The sequence below is a fragment of the Drosophila subobscura genome, chromosome O (genome assembly GCF_008121235.1).
Source record: "Drosophila subobscura isolate 14011-0131.10 chromosome O, UCBerk_Dsub_1.0, whole genome shotgun sequence".
Taxonomy (NCBI): Eukaryota; Metazoa; Arthropoda; class Insecta; order Diptera; family Drosophilidae; genus Drosophila; species Drosophila subobscura.
The window spans coordinates 14,086,736-14,112,537 of record NC_048533.1 but is presented as its reverse complement, the minus strand read 5'-3'; the positions used below and the strand labels follow the sequence as shown (position 1 = coordinate 14,112,537).

At 47.6% G+C, this 25,802-nt stretch overlaps 7 protein-coding genes across 8 annotated transcripts; 3 read left to right on the top strand and 4 right to left on the bottom strand.

The window, feature by feature from the left end:
* Nucleotides 1-9,792, top strand: LOC117897758 (NADP-dependent malic enzyme). 2 transcript variants are annotated; one of them, XM_034806802.1, is made up of 4 exons: nt 1-148; nt 2,643-3,471; nt 7,819-8,747; nt 8,808-9,792. In XM_034806802.1, exons 1-4 carry the CDS (start codon nt 87-89, stop codon nt 9,481-9,483), a joined length of 2,496 nt encoding a protein of 831 aa, XP_034662693.1. In that variant the 5' UTR covers nt 1-86; the 3' UTR covers nt 9,484-9,792. The 2 variants fall into 2 exon arrangements, with proteins under 2 accessions (XP_034662693.1, XP_034662692.1); XM_034806801.1 differs by lacking the exon at nt 1-148 and adding an exon at nt 2,148-2,290.
* LOC117897759 (cleavage and polyadenylation specificity factor 73) lies at nt 6,009-24,337 on the top strand. Its single transcript, XM_034806804.1, has 7 exons — nt 6,009-6,013; nt 7,695-7,701; nt 21,975-22,056; nt 22,113-22,274; nt 22,334-23,625; nt 23,684-24,126; nt 24,198-24,337. The coding sequence occupies exons 3-7, from the start codon at nt 21,989-21,991 to the stop codon at nt 24,285-24,287; spliced, it is 2,055 nt and encodes a 684-aa protein (XP_034662695.1). The 5' UTR covers nt 6,009-6,013; nt 7,695-7,701; nt 21,975-21,988; the 3' UTR covers nt 24,288-24,337.
* Nucleotides 11,432-13,780, top strand: LOC117897760. The gene is made up of 5 exons (XM_034806805.1): nt 11,432-11,557; nt 11,619-11,666; nt 11,734-12,140; nt 12,200-12,401; nt 12,460-13,780. Exons 1-5 carry the CDS (start codon nt 11,543-11,545, stop codon nt 13,558-13,560), a joined length of 1,773 nt encoding a protein of 590 aa, XP_034662696.1. The 5' UTR covers nt 11,432-11,542; the 3' UTR covers nt 13,561-13,780.
* On the bottom strand, nt 14,056-18,946 carry LOC117897761 (chondroadherin). Its single transcript, XM_034806806.1, has 3 exons — nt 18,690-18,946; nt 17,510-17,698; nt 14,056-15,915 (listed from the first exon to the last, which is right to left on the bottom strand). Exons 2-3 carry the CDS (start codon nt 17,531-17,533, stop codon nt 14,356-14,358), a joined length of 1,584 nt encoding a protein of 527 aa, XP_034662697.1. The 5' UTR covers nt 17,534-17,698; nt 18,690-18,946; the 3' UTR covers nt 14,056-14,355.
* On the bottom strand, nt 19,356-20,193 carry LOC117897764 (mitochondrial import inner membrane translocase subunit Tim22). The gene is made up of 3 exons (XM_034806809.1): nt 19,839-20,193; nt 19,587-19,780; nt 19,356-19,526 (listed from the first exon to the last, which is right to left on the bottom strand). The coding sequence occupies exons 1-3, from the start codon at nt 20,074-20,076 to the stop codon at nt 19,371-19,373; spliced, it is 588 nt and encodes a 195-aa protein (XP_034662700.1). The 5' UTR covers nt 20,077-20,193; the 3' UTR covers nt 19,356-19,370.
* On the bottom strand, nt 20,457-21,547 carry LOC117897763 (Golgi SNAP receptor complex member 1). The gene is made up of 4 exons (XM_034806808.1): nt 21,477-21,547; nt 21,213-21,412; nt 20,769-21,154; nt 20,457-20,710 (listed from the first exon to the last, which is right to left on the bottom strand). The coding sequence occupies exons 1-4, from the start codon at nt 21,496-21,498 to the stop codon at nt 20,608-20,610; spliced, it is 711 nt and encodes a 236-aa protein (XP_034662699.1). The 5' UTR covers nt 21,499-21,547; the 3' UTR covers nt 20,457-20,607.
* Nucleotides 24,324-25,802, bottom strand: LOC117897762 (cleavage stimulation factor subunit 2 tau variant). The gene is made up of 2 exons (XM_034806807.1): nt 25,569-25,802; nt 24,324-25,506 (listed from the first exon to the last, which is right to left on the bottom strand). The coding sequence occupies exons 1-2, from the start codon at nt 25,703-25,705 to the stop codon at nt 24,393-24,395; spliced, it is 1,251 nt and encodes a 416-aa protein (XP_034662698.1). The 5' UTR covers nt 25,706-25,802; the 3' UTR covers nt 24,324-24,392.

Genomic DNA, 25,802 nt, shown 5'->3' with positions numbered 1-25,802 from the left:
GAACATCTGTGCGGACTTTGGGTCTGGTTTCCTTTAACGAACTCTGTTTTTTCTGGAGTTAATTATCCGAAAATTCGGCACTGAAAATGGGTAATTCCAGTTCCATTTGCGCCGATCGGAATGCCGTACGAAATTTCGATGAAAATGGGTAAGGAAACGCAAGCAGAACATAAAAGTAAAACAGAAGCGCCGCAAAAGGCAAACGGCAAACAAAAGAAGGATTGATGGAGTGCGAGGGGTGCACGATTAGTTGCTCGTTTTTGTAAAATATTTTTTATATTTTTACTGAATTAACTTCAGGGCTCGTCTCAAAGTAACACAACAAATATTATCAAACCCTTTCCGTGGACACATTTTTGACATTAATTGTACATCCATTAGCAGCACCCTGTAGAATCTTCCCAACTTGTAGCTAAACCCCGCAATTAGTTGGCTTATTTAGACTGCAACAAACGCCCCCAGGCACACCCCTCGAACTGTTATTGTCGAAATCTTCCTCGGGCCAGTGTCATTAGTGTTTAACGATGCGATTTACTGGCGTTTTATCAGCGATTTACGCGCGACTCATCCACACCCGAGTCATCACACAAGTTGGCTGGCACACGCCAGCAGTAGTTTGGGCAGCAGCTGGCTAGAATCTATAATTAACGATTTTTCGTATTAAATCAGTCAGAAAAAAAACAACCGTGCGACAGGTGCGTTTTGCTACTCGGTCATAAAAGTACTCGACAAAAAATAAAGATATAAAAACACGAAAAAAAGCTGCAGTAAATTATTAATATTAATGAAGGTTGCCGCGGCACACACACTTTCAATTTTTGTGTGTAATAATTGAATGGTTCAGATTTCGGAACGTACTCCGGCACCAGACACGTTGTGATTGCCTCAAGTGTAAACTCAGAGGAGCTACGGCTACAGTACGGCATATTGCTGGCTAACCCTGGACCGTCATCCTTCGTCAAAGTGACTACATGTTTAAATTTAAATCAAATGGATATCAAATTAGGATGACTGTCCAGCGTTAAGGTTAAGGTTTATATTTGCGCTGACACGCAACATATTTTAGAGACAGTTATGAATAAAATATAACTAAAAATGTATGAAAATAGAAAGGGAATTGTCGCTTGGCAACGAACTTACTCAAAATGTGCTAAAGTATAAGACAACAATAAAATTATTTACTTAGACTTTTTCGGAGGTTTCAAAATTAATATTTTAAGCAAATCTACCGCAGAAAATGATATATTTTTGGGCTTAAGTCATTTGTCCAAACTTTAAGTTGAAAATTTAAAGCGGCATTTTCTGCAAAACTCAAGGAAATCGCGACCAAAACTTGAATTATTTTCTAAAAGCCAGCAACAACAAAAACACTTAAGATACAATTATTTGTAAATAAAGCAAGAAGCCATAAAACAAAAATGTAATTAAATTTGTTGTTGGTTTCTTGTACCCTGCAGCTTGCTTATCAAATTTTGATAATTACCACTGGGTAATCGTTTTCATTTGAAACGTGACCTTGCAGCCCCTTTAGGCCCCCATAGACTTTAGACTTAATTTTTTGTTATTAATCTTCTGATATTGTACCCCAAGGTGGTAACATTTTTCTTCCACAATTCGAATCAAAAATTGGGCTAGATTTTCCATGGTATTTGCATTTCCAATCTGTACATAAAATCACTTCGGAGATAAAATCGCTTTAAATCGTTTGAGACTTGTCATCGATGATTTTTTGAACGTGGTAATTCAAGGTCATTCTCGTCGCGATTTACAATTTTAACTCTTCAATTTTCCGAGTTGCATTTACTGTCGTTTCCCTCCTTAGGGACGCCTCTGTGGTCTGGCGGTATCTTTGCTTTATCGAATGGCTTTCACGCCCCAGCGTAATGTCCGCTAGACACTCGAATATTGTTGTTATGATGCCACATAAACGGGCAAATAAATAAGCATACAAATGTACACATTTGCCGCTCTTATCAGTCAGCTGCTTTCCGACCGAGCGGCGGCTAGCTGGCGAGAGCTAATCGGTGGAGGGAAAACGTCATGCGAAAGTGTAAAATGTAAATGGCAAAACAAAAATTGAGCGAAAAATCGCTCAGCTCAGTTCCCTTTGAGTGCTGCAGCGCGACGGCAGACAACTTGCTCAGCGATAATTGCAGAGAATCTGAATCCGTACCAATCCAATATCAAGTGTCTTGTGATCATAAATATCAGCTGTAGCCATGATGTACGCTGCTCTCCGGCGTTATTCCTCCTACTCGAGCGGAACCTTTGGACGACGGCTCCAGCTGCTGTGAGTGTGAGGGAAACAGACTACAAATAATACTTAGTAATCGGATGAGTGCAAGCGAACAAGTGGGCGTGAAGCGGTAGCGGTAGCAGGGTTAACCAATGACATTGCTTATCACGGTCTTATCAGATCGAAGGCCTGTCTGGCATCTGTCGAGCATCACCTGTTTGGGTTGGACTTCTGTACGATTCGCGTGTGCGAGGGATAAAGTTAAAGACAAAGTTGCTGGCTGACATTCCTTCGCATAACAATCGATGCTCAAAAAGTTCCGTAATTGCATTACATGGCGCTCACAACCCTCGCTCTCTCTCTCTCTCTGTCTCACTCTCTTTTTCAATATTTTCTCCCACACCAGCACGCCGGTATATCCAACAGCAAATAATTCCCACAGCCCTTCCAATGGCCAAATAACACCGTACAATCTGCAGCAACAACAACAACAACAACAGCACGGCCTCTACAAAACCACAATTCCCGTTGGTAGCTCGCGTAGCACCAGCAGCAGCTGTTCTCACTGCCGAACAGCTGACCCATGCTCAGGCGCACTGGCGAACAACAACAATGAGAGCACCCAACCCACACCACGACACATGCTCTCTCGCACACAAACGCAGGCGGCGACGGGCGCACACTGTACATGTGGCGACGCTCCGACGTCGGCGCAAAAATGGCGCAGTAGTCGTGTGTGTAAAAATCATACGACTACAACGACGACAACACTCGAATACGAACTTTCCAATTTCGCAAAACTAACGACACAAATCAGTACGCAAAGCGACAGCGACAGGGCAACATCGTCAACGAAAGCAGCAGCAGCAGCAGCAACAGCAGCTGACACAGGAGAGGAAGCAGCGCAGCCAAGCGATCAACTAGAAGTCACAGACTTGCCGCCACCACCGCAAGGACTGCAGTTATCCTCGCAGTATCACTGGAACCAACTGCACCGCAGTCTACACGCACTCCACCAGCAGCAACTGGGCAACAGCTTCCAGCCACCGCAGCAGCAGCAGCATCGTTTTTACAGCAACGAAAAAGATAGCAGCAACAACAACATGAGCAAGCCAGGGAGCATCGAGCAGTACACACCTGGACGTGATCGTCTGGGACTTTGGGGCACCGGCGACAATGAAGTCGTCGGAAGCGTCTCCGGATTAACCCGTCTCAACGACAAGCGCTATTCAAAGGTGAGTCCCCCCGTTATGTATTTAGCCCTTGGGCAGCAAACATTTTTGAGTGGAAAAATACCAGGCAAAAGTTTTGCGTGCAGGGTGGGTTTCTCTTGCTTTTGGGTAGTCTTCCGTAGTTGGGGAATCGATGATAGACACACAGCGGTGGCCACGAGTCTAGTGCCAGTCCTTAGTCTCAATTGGCTAGTGGCTAAAAATAAATAATTCCGAATTCATAAATACATAAATAACTATTTAACGGAAATGTCAGCTGACAATTTCCAAGAAAAGTAAATGTTCATATATTTTTTGGCAGTTGCTCCAATTTCTTGCGGCGAGTGCGTGGTGGCTGGTGTGGGTGACCTTTAGATGACATAGCCGGGGCCCAGTGCGAGAGCGGGAGAGCAACAGTCAGACGCGAACACGCGCCACACTGGAAGACCAAAGCTCACACTTTTTTCTTTTTTTTTTATTCAATTTTTTTTGTGGCTGATGTCAGATGTCGGAACACACACAGAAAATCGATAGCAAGCTGCGAGTATAATTGGTCAATTGGTCAATTAAATATGCTATCCAGCACTATCTGTCGTAAGGGTATCCAAGCAGCTGGCACGAAAAGTTGGCATTAATCTTTCCACTTTTTTACTCTTTGAGTGCATTTCAAGTTCAATGCCAATTTGCAGAATGAGATGCGATGCTGTTTTGTGCTTTTCGGTTTGCATTTGTTTTTTTCCGCTATGTTTGCATGGCAGATGAGAGAGCCAATCTGGGTTGCCATTGTTGTTGCTCAGAGAGCGCAGCGCGTCGGCAAAAGAAAGAGCAAAAGAAATAGAGAAGGAGAGTGAGTGAGTGTGTGAGAGAGGGGCGCATGGATTTACCGTATTTGTATAGAGTTCTCGAGGGGGCACAAGGGCTAATGTTATTTCATACAGCTGCATGAAATAATCGAAAAGACAGAAAATGCTGTTTTACACGTTTTGTAGACACGCTGCCGCCTCTCCAAATAATGCAATTTTCGATCAAACAATTATTACAGACAGAAGCTACATATCTACATACATTTACATATGTAAATATGTATTTGCCGCGTGCTGTTTCTATAAAATTATTGCCACTTAATAAGAGTATTTAAATGAAAAACCTGAGTGACGGAAGGCTTATTATAGTCTTCTAAAGGAATAGATATATCCACACGAGAGGCAGATTCAATCAAAATTCGTTAAGAATAAATCTCCATAAAAGTTCTTCCCTAATAACAATAATTATTATACAAGTTCCCAATATGCTATTACGTCAACAATGTTATGAAAATGTTAAACTACAAATTAATAATGTAGCCAGAAATGACTGGCTGGAATCTTCTCGTATCTTTGTCTTATCGGAGATGTTGTTGCTAGTGGCAGACGACACTTTCCTTATCGCCGTGTTCCCCTGTCAATGTGCTTGAGTTCTGCACTCAACAGCTGATATTTGTATGCCAACTGGAAGTGTTTTGATTTGTTTATTCATTTCTCTTTTCCGCACACCCATGGAAAGTTTTCAAGTTCTTATCGCATTCCAGAAATAAAATGGGAAAAAAACCTAAAGTCAGCAGAGAGAAGACACAGCAAGAACTGACCTACATTCAGCCATAAATTTAACTCCGTTCCGAACCGCAAAAAAAAACAACAGACAAAACCAAGTGCGACCAACCAACACTCACTCAGCGGGCTATATCAGCAAATTATATATGTATAGACATGTGTATATTATATACCATCGAACCATATATCAGGCGTGTTTGCTCACACCAGACACACCGTTAACAGTGCGCCGGAAAGCTGATAATTTGCATAAGTTTGTGCCTCTTTTTTTTTGTTTGTCTTTTGCTTCAATCGCTGTTGCCCTGCTGTTGTTGTTTTTGCTGCTGTTATTTATGTGCTTTCAAAGGAAATTAAAATGTTAAACAAATTCAAGCGGTCAATGTGCTGAACGGGCAGCTATGTAGTTCGAAACTTTAGTGTACATAGTTCTGTGGAATGTACATAGTTCGCTTTTTGTTTAGTTTTTGAATGGATTTTTTTGGGTGGATTCTTGCGAAAAACTATTACGATTTAACTACACTTTGAATTCCCAAGAAGAGTAACAGAATCGAATTAAATTTTAGCCTCTTAGATCCTCGCTTGAAATTTAAATATCTGAAATTATGGCCCACCATTTATTCTACTGCTACCCATTCCCTCTTCTGCGTGCTTTCCTCCACTTTGAGCGCCTCGCATGCATCCTCCCATCATTCCGCACAGCCTGCCACAAAGTGTAAACCTTGAACAAAAAGCCCTTTCATTCGCTCACCATTTGCAGAGGAAACAATTTGGTGGGAATTATGCCTTGTGCTGTCTCGGTTCACGCTGATTAAGGCGGCGCTTTCGTCATCTGTTGGCATTCACAGCTCTGACCCAGACATCCATTGATAATGATAATGATAATGATCATCATCAACCGAAACTGGTCGCGCCAGACGCTGCAAATATCAGCTGAGCGCTAATTTGTGTTTTGGTTTTCTTTTTTATGCGAAATTTTTGTATGCGTAATCGCGGAGTTGCCTGCCGCTCGCTTCCCAGTTAATGTTTATAGCGCTGTGGGGCAAGCTGCGAATGTTTGTGGCGCATATACACGTACCTGTTGCCAGGCGAACAATCGTTGAACACTTTCGCACACGTTCAGCGGCCGTCGTGCCTTCGATTTCAATGTCAACGGTGTCGTTCTCAAGTTTTGTTCAAGTATTTCACCAGCCCACCGATGACGTAGCCGAGCGATAACGCTGCAATTAGTGTTTGTGGGGGATCACTCGGCATGGTACGCGACCCGCTGTTCGTTTATTGTCTAACACTCTAATCAGAGCAACTGCCAGCGAAAAAACCGAGTGAAATTGTATTAAATTGAACGAAAACTTGACGCATGACCACGCAACTCACGCATGGGCTTCCCTTTCGCTTTCATTCGCATAAACTTTGATTAGATCAACAAACTCATGTTTAGTTGGAGTGTTTTGTAGCTGAACATACACAGCTACATAAGTGATTAATTTTTGCGTCATAAAATACAGGAATAAGATAAGTGGGAGGCTTCCCCTTGGGGATGAGAGAAATGGAACCTCTAGGCAGCGTAAATGCAGTGAAAACTTTGGGATTGGAGCATGGAAATTAGGAGTGAAATGTAAGAAATTTAGTGCATAGCAAAATATAGATATTTAAGCAAACTAATACAAATTTATTGTCATTGTTCATTTCATAAAACACAGCACATATTATTTAGTCAGAATTAATAGCGCTCACCAAGTCAGCATGAATGAACATAAAAAACTGCGCGTCATGCCAGCATGGGTAAATCCAATGATTAGTTTGGTTATTCTCTAGAAGAGTCGACTCATTGGAGTAGCCAAAATAAGTGGGTAAAACCCTTAACTAATGAAAGATAAAATCATTTGGGTAGATCTATATTTAAGTCCAGTGACTAAACCCCAAAGAAAGTTGAGGAAATGCCCAATTTATTTGCAGCTTAAAGCATAAAAAATAAAAGACTATTTCCCTTGGGTATAATTTCTTTATAATAGCGCGAAAAGCCGTAAATGATGTTGAAAATGTAAGCAAAAATATTCCACCTGCTCGTGCAACAAACTTGAAGCAAACTTGCGATAAACTTTGACATTTTCACAGTGTAACTATCTACCTTTGTTCGGTCACGATTTTTGTGTAAACTCACATAATTCCATTTAATTATTCCCTAATGTGCATAACAGCAGGTACATATTGTACATCCGCGTAATATTTATAAAGCTGACATGAGCCAGCAGTAATGCATATATTTTGGGCAGCTAATTTGCACGTTTTTTAATACAATTTAATTGTCGCTGACCTAGCCCGAGGCTCTGGCAACGCCCACAACATAATCGCATCAAATTTGCAGCCATTACAGAGCAAACAAACATCAAAAACAAACTTTCAAATCCAACGCATGCAGCGTGCGTGTGAAACGAGGCCAAGCTCTGAGCTGTGAGTCATCAAACTACAGAGATTTCGAATGCATTTGAATACCGGAGCTAGAATTTGACTTTGAACTTGAAATTCGGGCGGGCTTATCGCCGTTCGCGCCCATTCACTTGCCAGCATCAGAGCATGGCAAGGTCAGAGACGTGAGACTGCGGCATGGCGCACGACAGTCAGATTGTCTCTACGGGGCACTGGCGCGTGCTCAGGCGATAGTCCAAAATGATAAGCAGAAGCAGCAGCAGCCGCAGCAAACTTTTCCACCATGAGAGGCAGATCTTTATGCATCTTTTGTCGCGTGATCTTTTATTTAATTCAAACCACATTCATCTCCTTCCAGGGTCTGGCCTTCACACACGAGGAGCGTCAGCAATTGGGCATCCATGGACTGCTGCCTTATGTCGTGCGCAACGATGAGGATCAGGTCAACCATTGCCGCATCTTGCTCGACCGCTTGGAGAACGACCTGGACAAGTATATGTATCTGATCAGCCTGTCGGAGCGCAACGAGCGGCTGTTCTACAAGGTGCTCAGCTCGGACATTGCGCACATGATGCCGCTGGTGTACACCCCGACTGTGGGCTTGGCCTGCCAGAAGTACAGTCTGGTCTACCAGAGCCCCAAGGGCATGTACATTTCGATCAAGGACAAGGGCCACGTTTACGATGTGCTCAAGAACTGGCCGGAGACGGATGTGCGCGCCATTGTGGTGACGGATGGTGAGAGGATTCTGGGTCTGGGTGATCTCGGCGCCAATGGCATGGGCATACCCGTGGGCAAGCTGTCGCTGTACACGGCTCTGGCTGGCATCAAGCCATCGCAGTGCCTGCCCATAACCCTGGATGTGGGCACAAACACCGAAAGCATTCTGGAGGATCCACTGTATGTGGGTCTGCGCCAGAAGCGTCCCACCGGCGCCCTGTACGACGACTTCATCGAGGAGTTCATGCAGGCCTGCGTGCGTCGCTTTGGCCAGAACTGTCTCATTCAGTTCGAGGACTTTGCCAACGCGAATGCCTTCCGCCTGCTGTCCAAGTACCGCGACTCGTACTGCACCTTCAACGATGACATTCAGGGCACCGCCTCGGTGGCTGTCGCCGGTCTGCTGGCCTCGCTGAAGATCAAGAAGACCACGCTGAAGGACAATGTTTTGCTGTTCTTGGGCGCTGGCGAGGCAGCTCTGGGCATTGCCACACTCTGCACCATGGCCATGAAGGCCGAGGGACTGACCGAAGAGGAGGCCAAGGCACGCATTTGGATGGTGGACAGGTAAGAGACGGACTTCAACCCGCAACCAACCTTAAAGCTAACTTTTGAATGCTCTTCCAGCCGTGGCGTGATTGTGCGCGACCGTCCAAAGGGTGGCCTCACCGAGCACAAGCTGCACTTTGCCCAGACACACGACCCGATCGATACCCTCGAGGAGGCTGTGCGTCGCGTGCGTCCCAATGTGCTGATTGGCGCTGCCGCCCAAGGCGGGGCCTTCACCAAGGAGATACTCGAGCAGATGGCCGAGATCAATGAGACGCCCATCATTTTCGCGCTGTCGAATCCCACCAGCAAGGCCGAGTGCACCGCCGAGGAGGCCTACACACACACCCAGGGCAAGTGCATCTTTGCATCGGGTTCGCCCTTTGCCCCCGTCACGTACAATGGCCGCAAGTTCTATCCGGGGCAGGGCAACAATTCGTACATCTTTCCGGGCGTCGCTCTGGGCGTGCTGTGCGCCGGCATGCTGACCATACCCGAAGAGGTCTTCCTGGCCTCGGCCGAGCGCCTGGCCGAGCTGGTCTCCAAGGAGGATCTGAACAGGGGCAGCCTCTACCCGCCGCTCAGCTCCATTGTCAACTGCTCGATAGCCATTGCCGAGCGGATCGTGGAGTATGCCTACAAGAGCGGCCTGGCCACCGTGCAGCCGGAGCCCGTCAACAAGCTGGCCTTCATCAAGGCGCAAATGTACGACTTGGATTATCCTCGCGCCGTGCCTCCCACCTATCACTTGTAAATGGAGCCCCAAAGCGTACTTTCCATTCCACTGAGCCAAGGGGGGGCGCACGAGCAGCAACCATGTTATTTATTATATAAAGTCGCAAAATCTAAACACATCTGTATGTATACGCCCCGCACCCCACACCCACTACGAACTGGCTCCTAAAGATCCTGAAGGAATTTGCGCGACTTCAGCGAACAATTTTTATGATGTTGATTTTATGTAAATGGGATATTGATCTAATAGATATGTAAACAAATTCTATGTAATCTTGAACACAACACAAACTATGCTAAGTAAATACAACATAAAATATGTAAAAGAAAAAATCAAACAGCAGTCAGAGCTGTGGCATGTTGCAGCCTTTAAACGGAAAAGATTCCCCATAGATTCCCTTTCCCAATAAGCTTGCATATTCCTTTGTTTAATCCCTTGCCAGCAAGGTCCATTTATTATTATTATCTAATCATTAGCTATCATTTATTATTATTATCTAGTTTCTTGCATTTCCTGCGGCGCTGCGTAGCCTGATATTTCGGCTGTACAGCGGCAACGATTGATTGTTGGAATTGTCAGCCTGTGGCTGCAGGATGCGTACCTTTGGGCAGCTGTCTTCATCGACTGGCTGCGTCGATTGCTCCTCGGCCTGGCTGCCCGGCTCTGCTGCAACTCTATCCGTCGATGTGGAAACTTGCACTGCAGCTAGCTTATCATCACTTGTGGTGTCTGCTGCTTGGAGACACTGCCTCGAATTTCCCACTATTGCGCTTGTGTTCGTCTTGGCCAAAAAGACAGTGCCCAGCACAATGCCAGCCTCCACTTCTGGTTGTATGACAAAGTAGTTGATAAATGACACATACGGCACAAAGTTCGCTCGAATAATTGTTCACGCTGTTGACCAGCTGCAGAGCAACTTCTCTTTGTATAACAACTCCCTGCAAGAGGCCAACCAGCTGCCTTCCAATTAGGCTTTGCCATGATCCTGTGCTTATCAAGGCACTTATCTCTCTTCTGGTGGAAAGCCTCTTAATAGAGCATCGCAAGATGAGTTCCAAGTGGCGATTGGTGGCAATTGGACCCACCACTCGAGTGCACGATCCGCCAATACCAGGTGCATCGCCCCCAAAATATCGTCTAAATCTATTTCGTGTGCTTGGGCACACTCCTGTACCTGTGCGATAAACTCGAGGACATTGCTCTTTCCATCGTACCGACCTGGCAGGCATTTAAGGAGCGTCTCCACGATTTCATTTGCAGATTTCAGCTTTCCTTTAACAGACAGCAAATGCATTGGTTCCTCCAGCGTAAGGCTAAAGTCATGCACAACCAATTGAAGATCTTCTTTCCAAGCTTTTTTGTCCATTTTCTGAAACGTTAAGGTATAAACTTTAAAGCTAAGGTTTCAAAAGGTCTTCGACTTACAGTTGGTTCAAAGTCTGCAATTATAGTCTCAAGAATACTCTGGAGCAACTGATGGCCGCAAGGATGTGAATTTTTCCGATGATAACTCTCTGAAAATAAAGCAAAAGGCCGAATGGCCTACTTGTAAATCACAATTTTTGTTCACACTTTTTGCCTGGTGATTCAACTACTACCAACTTGCAGGAAATACTATGCATAGATTTTCTTTACAGTACAATTTTCCACTTGCGAGTTCTCAATTTTTTCCTACCTATTTTAGCAATCGAATGGGTGCACCTGACAGCCTACTTGAGGGGAATCCTTTACCTTTTTAGTTTAAACCTTATTTTGTAAGCAATCCCCTAAACAGAAGTCATAAAAACTTGCTACTCTTGTGGACAGTTGATTCAGCAATCTAATAAAATTATATTTTTAGGGCTGAGAGTCTAAGCTGGCTGGTAAAATTAAATAGAATATCAGAATCTTGCAAATGATTTAGGATTACGGTATATTTGTTTCAAAGAAGAAGGTATATTTTGGTATATTTTTGAGGGTCAGGCGGTATATGTTATCGGTCACACAGATACGCACATTTCATCGTAAAATGCACTTTCTAAGCCAATTTTTCGAAATTATTAAGATTTCTAATCAACTAAACAACTAAACGGCCAAAATGCAAGAGCTCAAGGTACGTAGATCAGTTTCAGTGATACTGAATACTAATAAACGTGGTTTTAATTCGATTTCAGCAATGTTTTGAGCGTCGCCAGCTAGTGGACGAGTTGAAGCAGAAACAGGTGAGTGCCGTGCAGAAAAACGCATGCTATTTATAATTCTGTAACGCACGCTGCGTAATACACACAGGTTATACAGGACTGCCTGCTGCAGAAGATCCTCTACTCAAAGCGCCTGCTGGTCGACCATGTCGAGGCGCTCGAGCAATGCATACAGGACCTGCAGTCGTTGGCGGCCACCCGGCCCGGCCGGCAGCTTCTGAGCACGCGGAATGCCTGCCTGCTGCTGGGTGGCACTCTGCTGGAGCACTTCGTGACACCGCGCCGGCTGCGTCTGACGATGCTGCCCACCATCCTGGTCACGGGCACCTTTACAGCGCTGTATGCCGTCAAGAGCGTTTTTGTGTGCCGCAACAAGATGGTGGAGCGCAAGCTGGAGCAGCTCGTGCGAACCATCGATGAGTTTGGCAATTGCATCCGCCGCAACATGACGTACTTTCAGGAGATAATCATCATGAAGCAGGCCGAACTTATAGAGTAAGGAATCGAATTGGTCGAGAAATTTGATTTTTGATTATTAATTTGCATGCTTGCAGATCGCGACAGATAGAACGTGCCTGGGATTGCATAACGGCGGCCAAGGAGGTGACCGAAATACTCTACGATGCGACGCGCAAGCTGGAGACGGACTACCCGCTGCCCGCCAAATATGGCTCCTACTACGCACCCATGGAGGAGCTGCGAGAGTGCGAATACTTCAAGAACAATGTGACGGACTACAGTCCGAAGCACATAAAGGTAAAGCGCACAGTGAGACACTGTACTGGCAGTCTTATTGATTCCCACGCCTCTGCAGGATTTCCACAACATTTTTGCCTATGTGCAGTCGCAATATCTGCTCCGCCTCGCGCTGACCATCACGACGCGGCCATCGATCTCGCAGCTGAGCGAGGAATTGGTGAAAATCGATTGCCTGATGCGACAGTTGGTCCTTGAGGAGGAGCAGCACTTCGGCAACCTGGCCATTGCCATGCAGAACCGGAAACAACTGGAGCTGGCGGAGCTGCATGCGGCCAAGACAGAGCAACAGCGAAGCGGTCCCATTGCCGTGCTGCAGCACTCCTCGCTGAAGCTGAGTGCGTGCATGGTGGCCGTGGCCGGTGAGTGCCAGGCACTGGATATTACGCTGCAGCAGCTAACCGCCACGGAGGCGGCGCACAAGAACAACGCCAAAGCACTGGTGGCTGTGTCCAGCAGCATGCACGGCATTGAGAATGCGCTGGCCGTCTGCTGTGATGATTTCCAACGCCTGATGCTGGTCTATAACAAGTTTCTGCACAGCAAACTGGATGAGGAGTCAGAGGCGCCCAAGGCAGTAGGCGCTACGAGGCAGGACGACGAATTTCCCGACAGTATTTTGCGCGTTGAAGTCTCGCAGAGTGCGGGCGAGACGCAGCAGAAGGATGACTTCTATGCGTACATGTACGATGAGAATGAGGCACAGCAGCACGAGCCGGAAGCCCCGCAGACGCCCGAGAAGGAGCTGCTCAACTTTGAGAAGCGCATCACGAAGGGCAGGTTCAAGCCGGTGCTGAAGCAGCTCAAGGATCGCATCGATCCCATACGCAAAGTGATGTTGGAGAAGGAGCGCGAGGTACTCAACGCCAAGGGCATCAATGTGGACGAGCTCTTTGGCGTCATCATGGCAGACAATCGACAGGCGGAAGCCGCATCTCCCGCACAGCTCAGCAATTGTGATGGCTCTGGCAGCGGCTCCGAGTCGGACTCTGCCGACGAGCGTGACCTCAGGCAGCGCAGCAAGCAGCACAAGGAGCGTGACAACTTTGCCGAGATGCGTCAGTTTTTGGCCGAAAAGCAGGCCATCAATCTGTTTGCCACCCAGCTGCCACGTCCCCCCATCGCTGTCGAGGAGGAACTGCTGGAGAGCGAGTGCTAGAAATGCCCCACACACTATCTCACTATCACACGCATGCGGCACTATCTAGTTAAGCTTTTATCTTTTATCTAAGCAATATTGTGAGATAAGCAGCGTGCCGCGTGCCTAACCCTACCTCCATCCTGCCGTTCAGTTTGTTCCTCGGTTTTTGCGTAGAATCCATTGCTGTAAAAAGACACGCAAATAATAAACTTTTGTAAGTAGCTAAAAGTGCATTAACTTTGATATTAAATATTATGATTTTATGATTATTTCTGTACTCTGTTTAACTACAAAACGTGTAAAATTCCGACGGCTTCCATGTCGCGCTGCCCGTTCTCGCTCTCTGTTTCCATTAACGAATCTCCTTCCAGCCGTTACATCTCGCTCACTCCGCTAGATGGCGCTCACTAGGCGAAGGAAAGAGCTTAAGAGAGAGCGCCTTGGGCAGTCGTTTTCCTCTGTTTTGGATATAAAACTGATCCCGATCTGCTTTCAAATCTATTTTCTATCTTCATTTTATTTTGAAAATTATTTATTAAATGCTAATTTTTCGAAACTTAAGTACAATACAAACATCGATGGCAGCACTAGACACTATAGGGGGTTGGGGTTTTGGGAGACAGCTCCACTGGGGTGGGGGTGGGGATGGTATTACATACATATGTACAGGGATACGATACGCGATAGCACACACAAAGTCTTTTCGGTTTGGGGTTTTAGTTGGGGGGATCCTAAGTGGCAGACACACTTTTCGTGGGACATCTTTGGCTCGAAATTCGTGCAGCTAAGCGATCATTCTATCCGGAACTAGGCTCAGGCATTGGCTGCACCTGTGGCGCCTGCACTGGCGGCATTGTTGAACTTACTAGCCACCGATGCGGGCTGCAGCTGCGAGAACGCCGACAGATTGCTGCCGCGCACGCTGGTGTAGCGTATGGGCTGCACGCCGTAGTCACTGCCCTTGAGGCGGCGTCGCACGCAGACCACAATGAAGCCAATAATCAGGCCCAGCACCACCACCACGCTGGCAATGATGGCCGTCAGAACGACATAGCGACGGCGCAGGAAGCGTGGCGGTTCCTCCTCCACGGCGCGATACTTCTTCGGTATGACCATGCTGCAGATCTGCTGGGACGTCAGATTGTAGAGCGGAGTTCCGGCCAGCAGATAGGGCGTGTCGCAACGAGCCTCTGCCCCTCCAGCCGACAGTTCAACGCGCGGCATGCCGACCAGCTCGAGCGACTGCATCAGCTCGCAGCTGCAGTACCAGGGATTGGCCGCAATGGACACACTGCGCAGCCGCGGCCAGGCTGCCGCGCTGCTGCTGTTGCTGCTATTGCTGCTGCTCACGTTCAGGGTGAGCGTGTTCAGTGCATTGTGGGAGATGTCCAGCTGCGACAGCGCTCGGCTGGCAAGCAAATCCTGCAGCTCCAGCAGCTCCAGCTTGGGATTTCTGGCGCACTCCAGCTGCTCCAGTGCGGGCAGCACCAAGGCGCCACGACCAATGGTGCGTAGGGCCGGCAAATCGCTAATGTTGAGTCGACGCAGCGCCTCCAGCTTCTGGAAATTCTGCGCATTCAGGCTGGTGAACTGATTGCCCGACAGATTCAGCTGCACCAAAGACTTGCCCAGCTGCTGGATGCTCGCAGGGACCACGGTGAACTCGTTGCCCGACAAATCCAGCACGCGCAGGCTGCTCAGTTGGACAAACAAATCGGTGGGCAGCGTCATCAATCCATTGTGGGAGAGGTCGAGCCGCTGCAGCGACGTCACCGAGCCCAGGGCTGCGGCGGTGCCAGCGTCCAGCACGCTCAGACGATTGTAGGCCAAGTTCAGCTTCAGCAGCTGCGGGGTGTGCTCGAAGAGTTTGCGATAGAGCAGCGCGATGCGGTTGTGGCTCAGATCCAGATCCTTGAGGCCAATCGGCTCGTATTTGGTGCTCTTGAACGGGCCGCGAAAAAGCTCCGGCGTCAGTGCATCCTCCGCGATCTCGTTCCAGCTGAGATAAAGCGCCTCCACGTTAGGCACGTCCATGAAGAGCGGCGCCTGCAGCTGCTGCATGCCACAGTGGCGGCAGGAGAGCGTCAGCGTCGCATTTGTGGCCGGCAGCTGCTGCAGCAGGCGGATGCGATTGCCCGAGTACGTGGCCACAATCTCCGTGCCCGTGGACTGTGTGCCAAACTCGGTGGGCCAGCGCGGCAGAATGTGCTCAAAGTTCTTCATGTCACAGTTGAGGGTCTGGTGGAGGCGGTGATTGCTGTCCTGGTTGCTCAGGCACACGCATGCCTCGCAGATTTTTGTCACCGCCTGGTAGGGAATGTCCTCGTGCTGGCCATCAGCGAATGTCAGCAGTAGCGCTGTTCCAGTGAGTAGCTGCAAGCAATCGGAAGTTTAGAAATTAATTATTTGTTTTAAATTAGCGTTAATTAATGGCGGGTTTGTTGTATTTGAAGTTGAAATTTTCGCTTTCTTAGGGTCGTTAGACCCCTGCGTTTGACAACACTAAATATGCTCATTACGTGAGGGTGGCAACGCCATGAATAACTGTTGTTTGAATATGCTTGCAGGAGGGTTTGAATATTGCAATTCCTTTTGAAAATCGAAATAATGTTCTAAAAATCGAATAAAATTGTTTTGAAATAGTTGGTAGCGCGTTTGCTTATTCTGTTAGGTTATTGACCTAATTCTTTGTTTAACTTTTTATGATTGTGTTCAATAAAATGCCATAGACTCCGTTTTTTAGCTCTGCAAAGAAGGGCTGTGAGCTCTGGGAAGCGAAGACAAATCGCTGAGAAAGCCCGACTAAAGGGTAAATACGTGCACTCATCGCTGGGGCCAGCTGGCGCTGACCATGAATGGGTTTACACTATTTCAAATTCCGTTTTTGCCATTGGTGCTCATATGTCACGATTCTAAGTGCATTTCCAACGAAATGCGCAGACAGGCAAAAGTAATTTCAAGACCAGAAAGGTTGGCGCCAATAACAATTAATATTTTACACTTAAAAATAAACAGCAACACTCCATGATTTCAGATCATTTGTAATTTAATAATGAGAAAATTAATATGTAAAAAAATCAATGGAAAAATCAAATGGAAAATAGATTGCTAAATGTTATCAGTTGAAAAGTTTGCACATGTGCAGCCATTAATTAATTAATATTTATATCATTGTTTGCACAGTAAAGACTAGAGTAAACAGCTTTCAACTTATACAAAATGCCAACAAATGGAATTAAGGCAAACGAAACTGCAAATCTGCTGCTTTGAGCATAACTTTGTTTATTGTTTTAAGAGTCTTTCTGGGTATTGCATGACTAATTGTTCGATTCGTAACGCTGCTAAAGGGCATAAAAGGAGGGGAACAATATGTATAAATTTATTGCTTTGCTTTTTTTGAGCTAAAAGAATTTGCAAAGATATTTAAAACATGTTTCTGGCGGTAAATTATAATTGAAAACCTTCTAAAATGTCTCACAAATATTTAAAATAAATCAATTCTCTGTAATTTTGCTTAACTCAAACACCTTTGGATTCCTCTTAGCTGGAATTGTCTCGAATTTGTTATTACAATCGCATTCCACTGGTTTTTCTCTGTTAATATTTGTCTTACACCAGCTGAAAAAACTCCAGCCAAGAGGCAATCGAGAAGATCAATGGACAGATGTGCTCAAAATTTATGTGGCTGATCCTAAGCATCTGCTGTCTGCCCCCTCGAACATTAAGTCCCCCAGCTCAAAGGCCAGCCATTTGCTCCATAAAAAGGTCTCCCCCCAAGCAGCACAGTGACACACATTGGCCACAAAAATATTGAAAATAGTGAGTGCCCAACTCTACGCTCCCCATACACACATACAAACATATTTCCTACTATCTGAACCGAAAACATCATGGGCCAAAAGTATTCCCAGATAAGATAGCGATAATGTTTGGTTGGCCTGAAAATATTTTACTTTATTTTACTCACCAGCAGCAGAAATTTGTGCTTCATCGTTTTGTGTTTTTGTATTTGCTTTACTTTTGATATTTGTTTTTCGATTCGGAGCAGAATTGTTCCTTGGAATTTGTTCGTTTTGAATGCACTTTTCGTATTGAATTCACTTTTCTTGCAATATTCTCATTACGATTAATGTTTGGAGCGCAGGCAGACCGCTTGCTTGTGGAAATAAAACTAAATTAATGAATCAAGCAGCGACATGGGACCGTTGGCATTATTTGTTTTGATTAGATATCGCTGCGCTCTTTGCCGCTCTCTCTCTCTCTCTTAGATCGAAGAGAGAGAGATACACAGAGAGAGACACGGAGAGAGAGTGGACTCTGCTTTCTGCTAAATCATCAAAGTAAAAGTGAATTCTAATTGAGTCATCGACGGGGCTTCTGTTTTGGTTCTATCTGGTTATGGTCTTTCTTTCTTTCATTCCCAGCAAGGTCGTCAGTGTCGGGGTCTTTTAATGTCTCTTGGATCTCTTGGTGCCAGCTGCTGGCTGCAGCACCCAAGAACTCTCTTTCGTGCAGATTGTCGGCTAGATAAGATAACGGTATGTCGCAACCCAGGCAACTCGGGGCTCCGGGGCGCTGCTCCGTTGACTCAGCTGCGCGGCGGAGTAGTCTTCGTTGCTTGATTCACTCGCATATGTATGGAACAGAGTCCAATTAGATGCAAGTGTCACTTGGTTTCATTGAACTTGCTGCTTGGATATACACAGGGCCATATAAAATACAACACAATCCACAATCCATGAATTGAGTTGTTCGACGAACCGAACACTCGCAAATTGAAGCCGTCACAGAACTGAAAAGGGGGAAAGGCAAACAAGAGATCTTTGTGGCCACTGGAAATTGGTTGCATAAACATTGCGGCGGACAGCCTGTATACATCACACACACACAAAAACACACACACACACACACACGCAGACAGACACTTGTGAGTCACGATGTACAAGATTTTGATCTCTGTCTTCGTTTCCTTTCAACTAACCGCCGCTGTGTGAAGCATTTAAAGCACTTTTAGCGCAGAGTTTCATCTACTTAATGCTGTTAGTCTTTAAGTCTATGCTTAATATAGTAATTGAGGGGCTTTTGCATATTTTTAGCTGTGAACTGCACACGCGACCCGAACCCAAAACCGCACATAAAAAACATACAAACACAAAGCGGCACACACGCGACGTTCGGTTCGACTTTCAGTCTGCAAATGAAACCCGTTTGCTGCCTCTATTGTTGTGGCATTACTGTTGCACTTTTGCAGCTGCCGATGCCGATGCTGATGCTCATCCTCAGCCTCAGCCACAGCACACTTGAGTCGAGTCGTCTTAAATCAAAGCGCTTTGCGGCAGAAATTGAAAGCGGAAACTGTTGGCAGAACGACGGCCGATCTCTACCTGCCTGTTGCTCAATTCGAACTGAACGAAACTGGAATTGTGTGCTGCGGATCATGATTCCCGTTCCCACAAGCTGGACTCGGTCTCAATCCCACTCCCCCTCCGCACCGCACCACACTGACAAACCGGTCGTTCGTTGGCCGAATTTGTAGCCGAGACTGTAGCGCACTGCCCATGCCCCATGCCCCATGCCGCATGCCGTGGTCCCTACCGAGTTCACATTTCATTGGTTTAATATTAATGGCTGGCAGCTGCACTGTAAATGTCAGGGCTCTAAGCTCGCTGCACTGCCAGGAAGCAGCGGAAACAAACCACGGTCCAAGCTGATCGTGCCGAGCTCGTTAGGAGCGCCCATTTCCTGGGCGGCAACTTTGAAGAGAGAGACACAAGACGACCGACTTTTTTGTTAATTAGAAAGAAACATTTATACGATAAAAGGGAAGCCTATCTAGAATGCATGTAGTAGTCAATCGCCGTGGAGAATGCCGCAAAGCCGAGGCCGCCAATGACGCCTGCCTTGATGCCGGCACGCAGGCCAATCAGTCCGCCGGTGATGCCGCCCGCGTAGGTGCCATTTTTCCAGTCAGTGACGCCACGTTTCTGTGGGTAAATGAATTATGGTGAGTGACAAGTGGGAGACTTAAAGCAGCGCTGACTTACACTCTCAATTGTGCACTCGACAACGGAGAAGACGGCACCAATGAGCGCGAAATTCTTGGCATAGGAATGCGTTGTGGCGCGCATCTCCCGGAACACCTCGCGTGCAGTTTGTTTCTTCTCGTTCGCAAAGGGATCAGCCATGCTGGGATTAACGGAGGCACTGAACAGTCCAAGGGCAGCGCCAAGACCATATCCTAGAGACAGGAGAGAAAGTCAATTAAAATTCAGAGCGAGACAGAGACAGAGCCTCACCCATCACACATGCCATTGCACATTTGAAGCCGCAGCTCTCCACCGCCGTCTCGATAAGCTTCTCCTCGTTCGTCTTGATCTTCACCGGCCCCATGTTTCTGGGTATTATCACGTTCTCGCGGTACCTGTGCATATCCCCGACAAACTGCATGGCCATCTTGTCGAGATCCGCGTTGTCAAAGAGGCGTGGCTTGGCCGCCTCTGCGGGCTGCTCTGTGGCATTTGGCAGCATGGACATCTCTGTCTGTCAATAATTGTTTGTATTTCTATTCAGAAATTGCAGTTTATTAGCAATCAAAATGTGTCGGGTAAAAATTAATGAAATTGTTATCACATCGCCCAACAGATGTTTACCAGGGCTGTCACGCATCATGAAATTTAGCTCATGACCCTCAAAAATATACCGAAATATATACTGTAAGCTGTAGTTGGCATAGCAGTGAGCTTTTGTTAGTGTTTGACTAGACTGCGCTGAAAATTTAGTCTAGACTTAAAGAACAAGCAATAATTTAAATTAATTAAGGATTTCTGTCATTCCCCAGATACGCTTACCAGTCGACGACTCGTCGGGCTCATCATTGGGAGTTCCTGCTGTCAGAGGATGCATTTTCCAATGAATTTCCATCCTTATATTTACATTTTATTGCTATCACAAGTTAATTATACACATATACCATCGGGAAATATAAACGAAATATGCAACTGTCTGAAGTTTGAGTTGAATGCCAAGCTCCTATATCTTTGGATTGTCCAAGTCGTTGCCCCGTCGCTAATTAAAGGCGTAGATCAGCAGCAGAATTACGCATAATGCCACGACTGCGCCCAGTATCAACGAATCGCGTCGCTTCTTGATGTTGATGCGCTGAATGAGACTGAAACAAAGGATTAATATTACTTTCTGTTTGCTCCCCAATCTGTACCACAGCTTACCTGGAAATCAATGGAAATCGATTCGAAATGTCATTGAAGCGCGTCTGCAGTCGCTTGAAGGCCTGGCGCTGGGCATGCAAATTATCCCGCGTCTCGATGGCTATGTTGATTTGATCGTTCACCAGATGACTGGCGCTGCTCAGGTGCCCGGTTTCCTTCATGTACATCTCGCGACGACTCAGTCCCGATATTGAGGGACTGCCGGAGGTGGTCAAGCCTGAGCCGCGAAGCAATTCCTCACGCTCAATGCGCACCGTGTGATTGGCGCATATTTTGTTGAACTCCTGCCTGTAGCCGTGCAAAATCTCCCTGTGCCGCTGCAGGGTGTGCATGGCGGCCGCACCTGTTGCGGGCAGATCCGACATCGACTCATTAAGGGTCGACAGCTGCGAAATGGACGGTGGTCAGTCGGGGGGTGGGACCCAAATCAACAGTAATTCCTACCTTCTCCAGAATTTGTTCGATTTCTTCGGACAGTGAGTCAAAGACATGATCCCCCAGCAGAGGTGATGTGTCAGCGCTGCTGTTGCTGCTGTTACTGTTGCCTATGCCGCTGCTGCCTCCGCTGCCAGCTCCAATTTTACTGAACGCCACAAGCTTCAGGTCGATGTCGTTTTCCAGCGTGCGCGCCTGCTTTCGCAGCACTATTGAAGTGGTTTGAAGAGGGAATAGTTTAGACAGTTTGCAAATAGTTGCCAATTAAATTACCATCATAGCTGGAGCTCCCCATTTGTTTTTTTAAAGAAATTATTTGGGGCCTTTTGTGCAGTGTGGTTATCGATAAGATATACCGACAGAACACGGAAATATACCGAAATATACACTTTCACTTTCAAAATACACTGTAAATATACCGTAAATCTTAAATAATTTTTCTCGAATTTGATTTTCTGTTTAATGTTACCAGATAATTAGGACTCTCAGTTTTAAAACTGTAATTTTACCTGAATCATCACTCCGCAACATTGGCTGAAATAATACATGGTTCTTATTTTCGTAGTTAAAATAATGTAGTTAAAAAATAAGCAAATGGTCATCCTGTTTTTGTGTTCCAATCAGTGTGGCTGACGAGCGTAAGTAGACAGTATATACCTACAATATATACCGATATACAGGACTTTATCGGTGTATTTGATCGATAAATCAGCAGTCACATTTGTACATCTCCAACACATTTCGTTTTTTCCCGGCTATTTGCGAATTTTCCAAAACAAAAAGAAATGTCTCAGCCCGCAAGCGATGTCCGCGTGCCGGATGAGGAGAGCGATCTGCTGCAAATCAAGCCGCTGTAAGCCAAATTGGCTTTATGCCATGAAACCAAACTAAACTTTGCTTTACTTTCAGTGGTGCCGGCCAGGAGGTGGGACGTTCCTGCATCATGCTGGAGTTTAAGGGAAAGAAGATCATGCTCGACTGCGGCATACATCCTGGTTTGTCCGGCATGGATGCACTGCCCTATGTGGATCTGATTGAGGCGGACGAGATCGATCTACTCTTCATTTCACAGTGCGTGGCAGGGCAAGAAATTTGAGTAGAATTTGCTCTAAAACCATTTCCAATTGCAGCTTCCATTTGGATCACTGTGGCGCCTTGCCCTGGTTCCTGATGAAGACCAGCTTTAAGGGTCGCTGCTTCATGACGCACGCCACCAAGGCCATTTACCGCTGGATGCTCTCGGATTACATCAAAATCAGCAACATATCCACGGAGCAGATGCTCTACACAGAGGCGGACCTCGAGGCTTCGATGGAGAAAATCGAAACGATTAACTTTCACGAGGAGCGCGATGTCATGGGCGTTCGTTTTTGTGCCTACAATGCGGGCCATGTGCTGGGCGCGGCCATGTTTATGATTGAAATCGCAGGCATCAAAATCCTGTACACAGGCGACTTTTCACGCCAGGAGGATCGCCACTTAATGGCGGCAGAGGTGCCGCCAATGAAGCCAGATGTGCTGATTACAGAGTCCACCTACGGCACGCACGTGCACGAGAAGCGTGAGGATCGCGAGAATCGTTTTACATCGCTGGTGCAGAAGACCGTGCTGCAGGGAGGTCGCTGCCTCATACCCGTCTTCGCGCTGGGCCGTGCCCAGGAGCTGCTGTTGATTTTGGATGAGTTTTGGTCCCAGAATCCCGAACTGCACGAGATACCCATCTACTATGCCTCTTCGCTGGCCAAAAAGTGCATGGCCGTCTATCAGACGTACATCAATGCGATGAACGACCGCATCAGGCGGCAGATAGCCGTCAACAATCCATTTGTCTTTCGGCACATTTCCAACCTGAAGAGCATCGATCACTTTGAGGACATTGGACCGTGTGTGATCATGGCAACGCCCGGCATGATGCAGTCGGGGCTGTCGCGCGAGCTCTTCGAGAGTTGGTGCACAGATCCCAAGAACGGAGTCATCATTGCCGGCTACTGTGTGGAGGGTACACTGGCAAAGACCATACTCTCGGAGCCGGAGGAGATTACCACGCTCTCGGGGCAGAAGCTGCCGCTCAACATGTCCGTCGATTACATCTCGTTCTCGGCGCACACGGACTACCAGCAGACGAGCGAATTTATACGCCTGCTGCGGCCCACCCATGTGGTGCTCGTCCATGGCGAACAGAACGAAATGTCACGCCTGATGCTGGCCCTGCAGCGCGAGTACGAGGCGGATGCCAGCACGGACATCAAGTTCTACAATCCCCGCAACACACATGCCGTTGATCTGTACTTCCGTGGCGAGAAGACGGCCAAAGTGATGGGCAATCTGGCAGCCAAGAGCCCCGAAGTGGGCGGCAAACTCTCCGGCGTGCTGGTCAAGCGTGACTTTAAGTATCATCTGTTGGCACCCTCCGATCTGGGCAGTAAGTATCCCACTCTCTGCTTCTGCTTGATGATTATACCATCCACAATCCTTCACAGAGTACACGGACATGAGCATGTCGGTGGTGACGCAGCGCCAGTCCATACCCTGGGGCAGTTCCCTGAGCACTCTGGAGCTGCTGCTCGATCGCATTGGCGCTGGCTGTGTGGAGGTGGTGGAACCCGAGCGCAAGCTGCGCGTTTTTACCTGCATTGAGCTGACTGTCGAGCAGAAGATCATCATCATGGAGTGGCAGGCAACGCATGTGAACGATGTCTATGCCGATGCGGTGCTCGCGTGCATTATGCAGTCCGAGCTGGGCGGCACAAGCCTCAAAGGCGCCACCAAGCAAACCAAATCGGAGAACTCACGCTTCCGCGAATGCCTCATCGAGACGCTGCAGGATACCTTCGGCGATAGCTGTGTGCCAAAGATGTTCAAGGGCGATCTGCTGCCAGTGACTGTGAGCGGGAAACGTGCGGAAATTAATCTGGAGACGCTGGTGAGTGGACATCTCTGATGGCATCATGGCATCAATTTCTCTATTATTTCTCCCTTTTCCCCTCTCTTTAGGCTGTTAATTGTGCCGAGGATGACATCCTCCGCCAAATGCTCAACACAACTGTCCACAAGTTGCACCAGACACTGGTCTCCGCCCACTGATTGATTCCCATTCCCATTCCTAAACGAATAAATGTGTGAATGTGCGACTGCGCCTCCCTTTTTATTCGTTCTCCAATCAAAAATGAAAATATCTGCGACAAGCTCTCAGCGCTGTGTGCTCTTGGCAATCTGTTCCTTGAGCATCAGAATGCTGGCACGCTGCTCCGAGGGCAGCTGTGCAATCTGCTCGTCGGACAACTGCAGCACCTGCATGATTAGCGCGGCCTTGTCCTGGTCGGAGGCATCCGAGGGTAGCACTCCGTGAGCGCCCAGACGACTCTGCAACTGCTGGGCCGCGTTTTGCTGCTGCTGTGTTGGCGGCGGCACCTGGGGCACCACCTGCTGCGGCGGCTGTACGGCGCCAGCGCGCAGGCGCGGATCCATGGGCCGCTGGCGTGGATCGCTTGGGTACGGTGCCGGCCCCGAGGCGGGTCCCTGCTGCTGTGCCGGCATCTGGGCGCGTGTCCGTGGGTCCATCAGTGGCGGTGGCACCGGATTCGGCATCACCTGGCGCATATCCTGGTCCAGATTGCGGGCCATCATGCGCGGATCCATGGGCATGGGACCGCTGGGACCCATGCGCAGATCAATGTCATTGGAGTGGACATTACTGAAGTTCGGGCCGGGCACTGGCATCGGCTGCATTGGTCCGGGACCACTTACGGGCCCGGATTGTGACGGTTGCTGCTGTGGAATCTGTTGTTGCTGCTGAGCCATGGACATGCCACTGGGCGCATTCGGGTGTGCACTGCCACCCAGCACGGGCGGCATCTGGTTGGCCTTGAAGAGCATGCCCAAAGCCTGCTGCGGATCGACGATGCGCATCACCACCATGGCCTGGAGCAGGGCATACGCCAGTTGGGGATTCAGCATAAGCATTTGTCTCGCCTCGGATGGATTGCTGACAATGCACAGCTTCATCTGCTTCATCAGTTCGTACATTTGCTCTGGCGGCAACGAAGCGACCGTCTTGGTGATCAGTTCGGGTGCGTCCTCGGGTTCGCAGGGTTCGCCGTAGGGATTCTCGACTTGGGGACCCTGCAGCAGCTGCTGCATCTCCATTCGCGACTTTTCCGTACAGGCGTTGTCCACACGCAACGTCCGACCGCCGATCTCGTAGCCATTGAGGTTGCGCATGGCGCTCAGGGCCGTCTCCTGATCCTTGTACTCACAGAAACCGAATCCCTTGGGCTTGCCGCTCTCCCGATCAAACACGAGTCTGCAAATGGTAGGGCATTAAGTAATATACTTAAAGATGCTTTGTGGCTTGGCGGTGCTTACTTGAGCGACAAAACCGGGCCGACTTCGCTGAAAATTTCCTTGAGCTTCTCTTCCGTGGCCTCGTACGGTATGTTGCCCACGAATACTGAGCGCATGGACTTGTCCATGATGCTCTGTTCCTGTAATTTGTCTGCCATTGTGCCGTTGTTGGATGATTCGAGCTTCGTAAAAGAATTAAATTAATAAATCGTTGAATTAACAAATAAATTCCACTCTTCTTCTTTTCCGACTTCT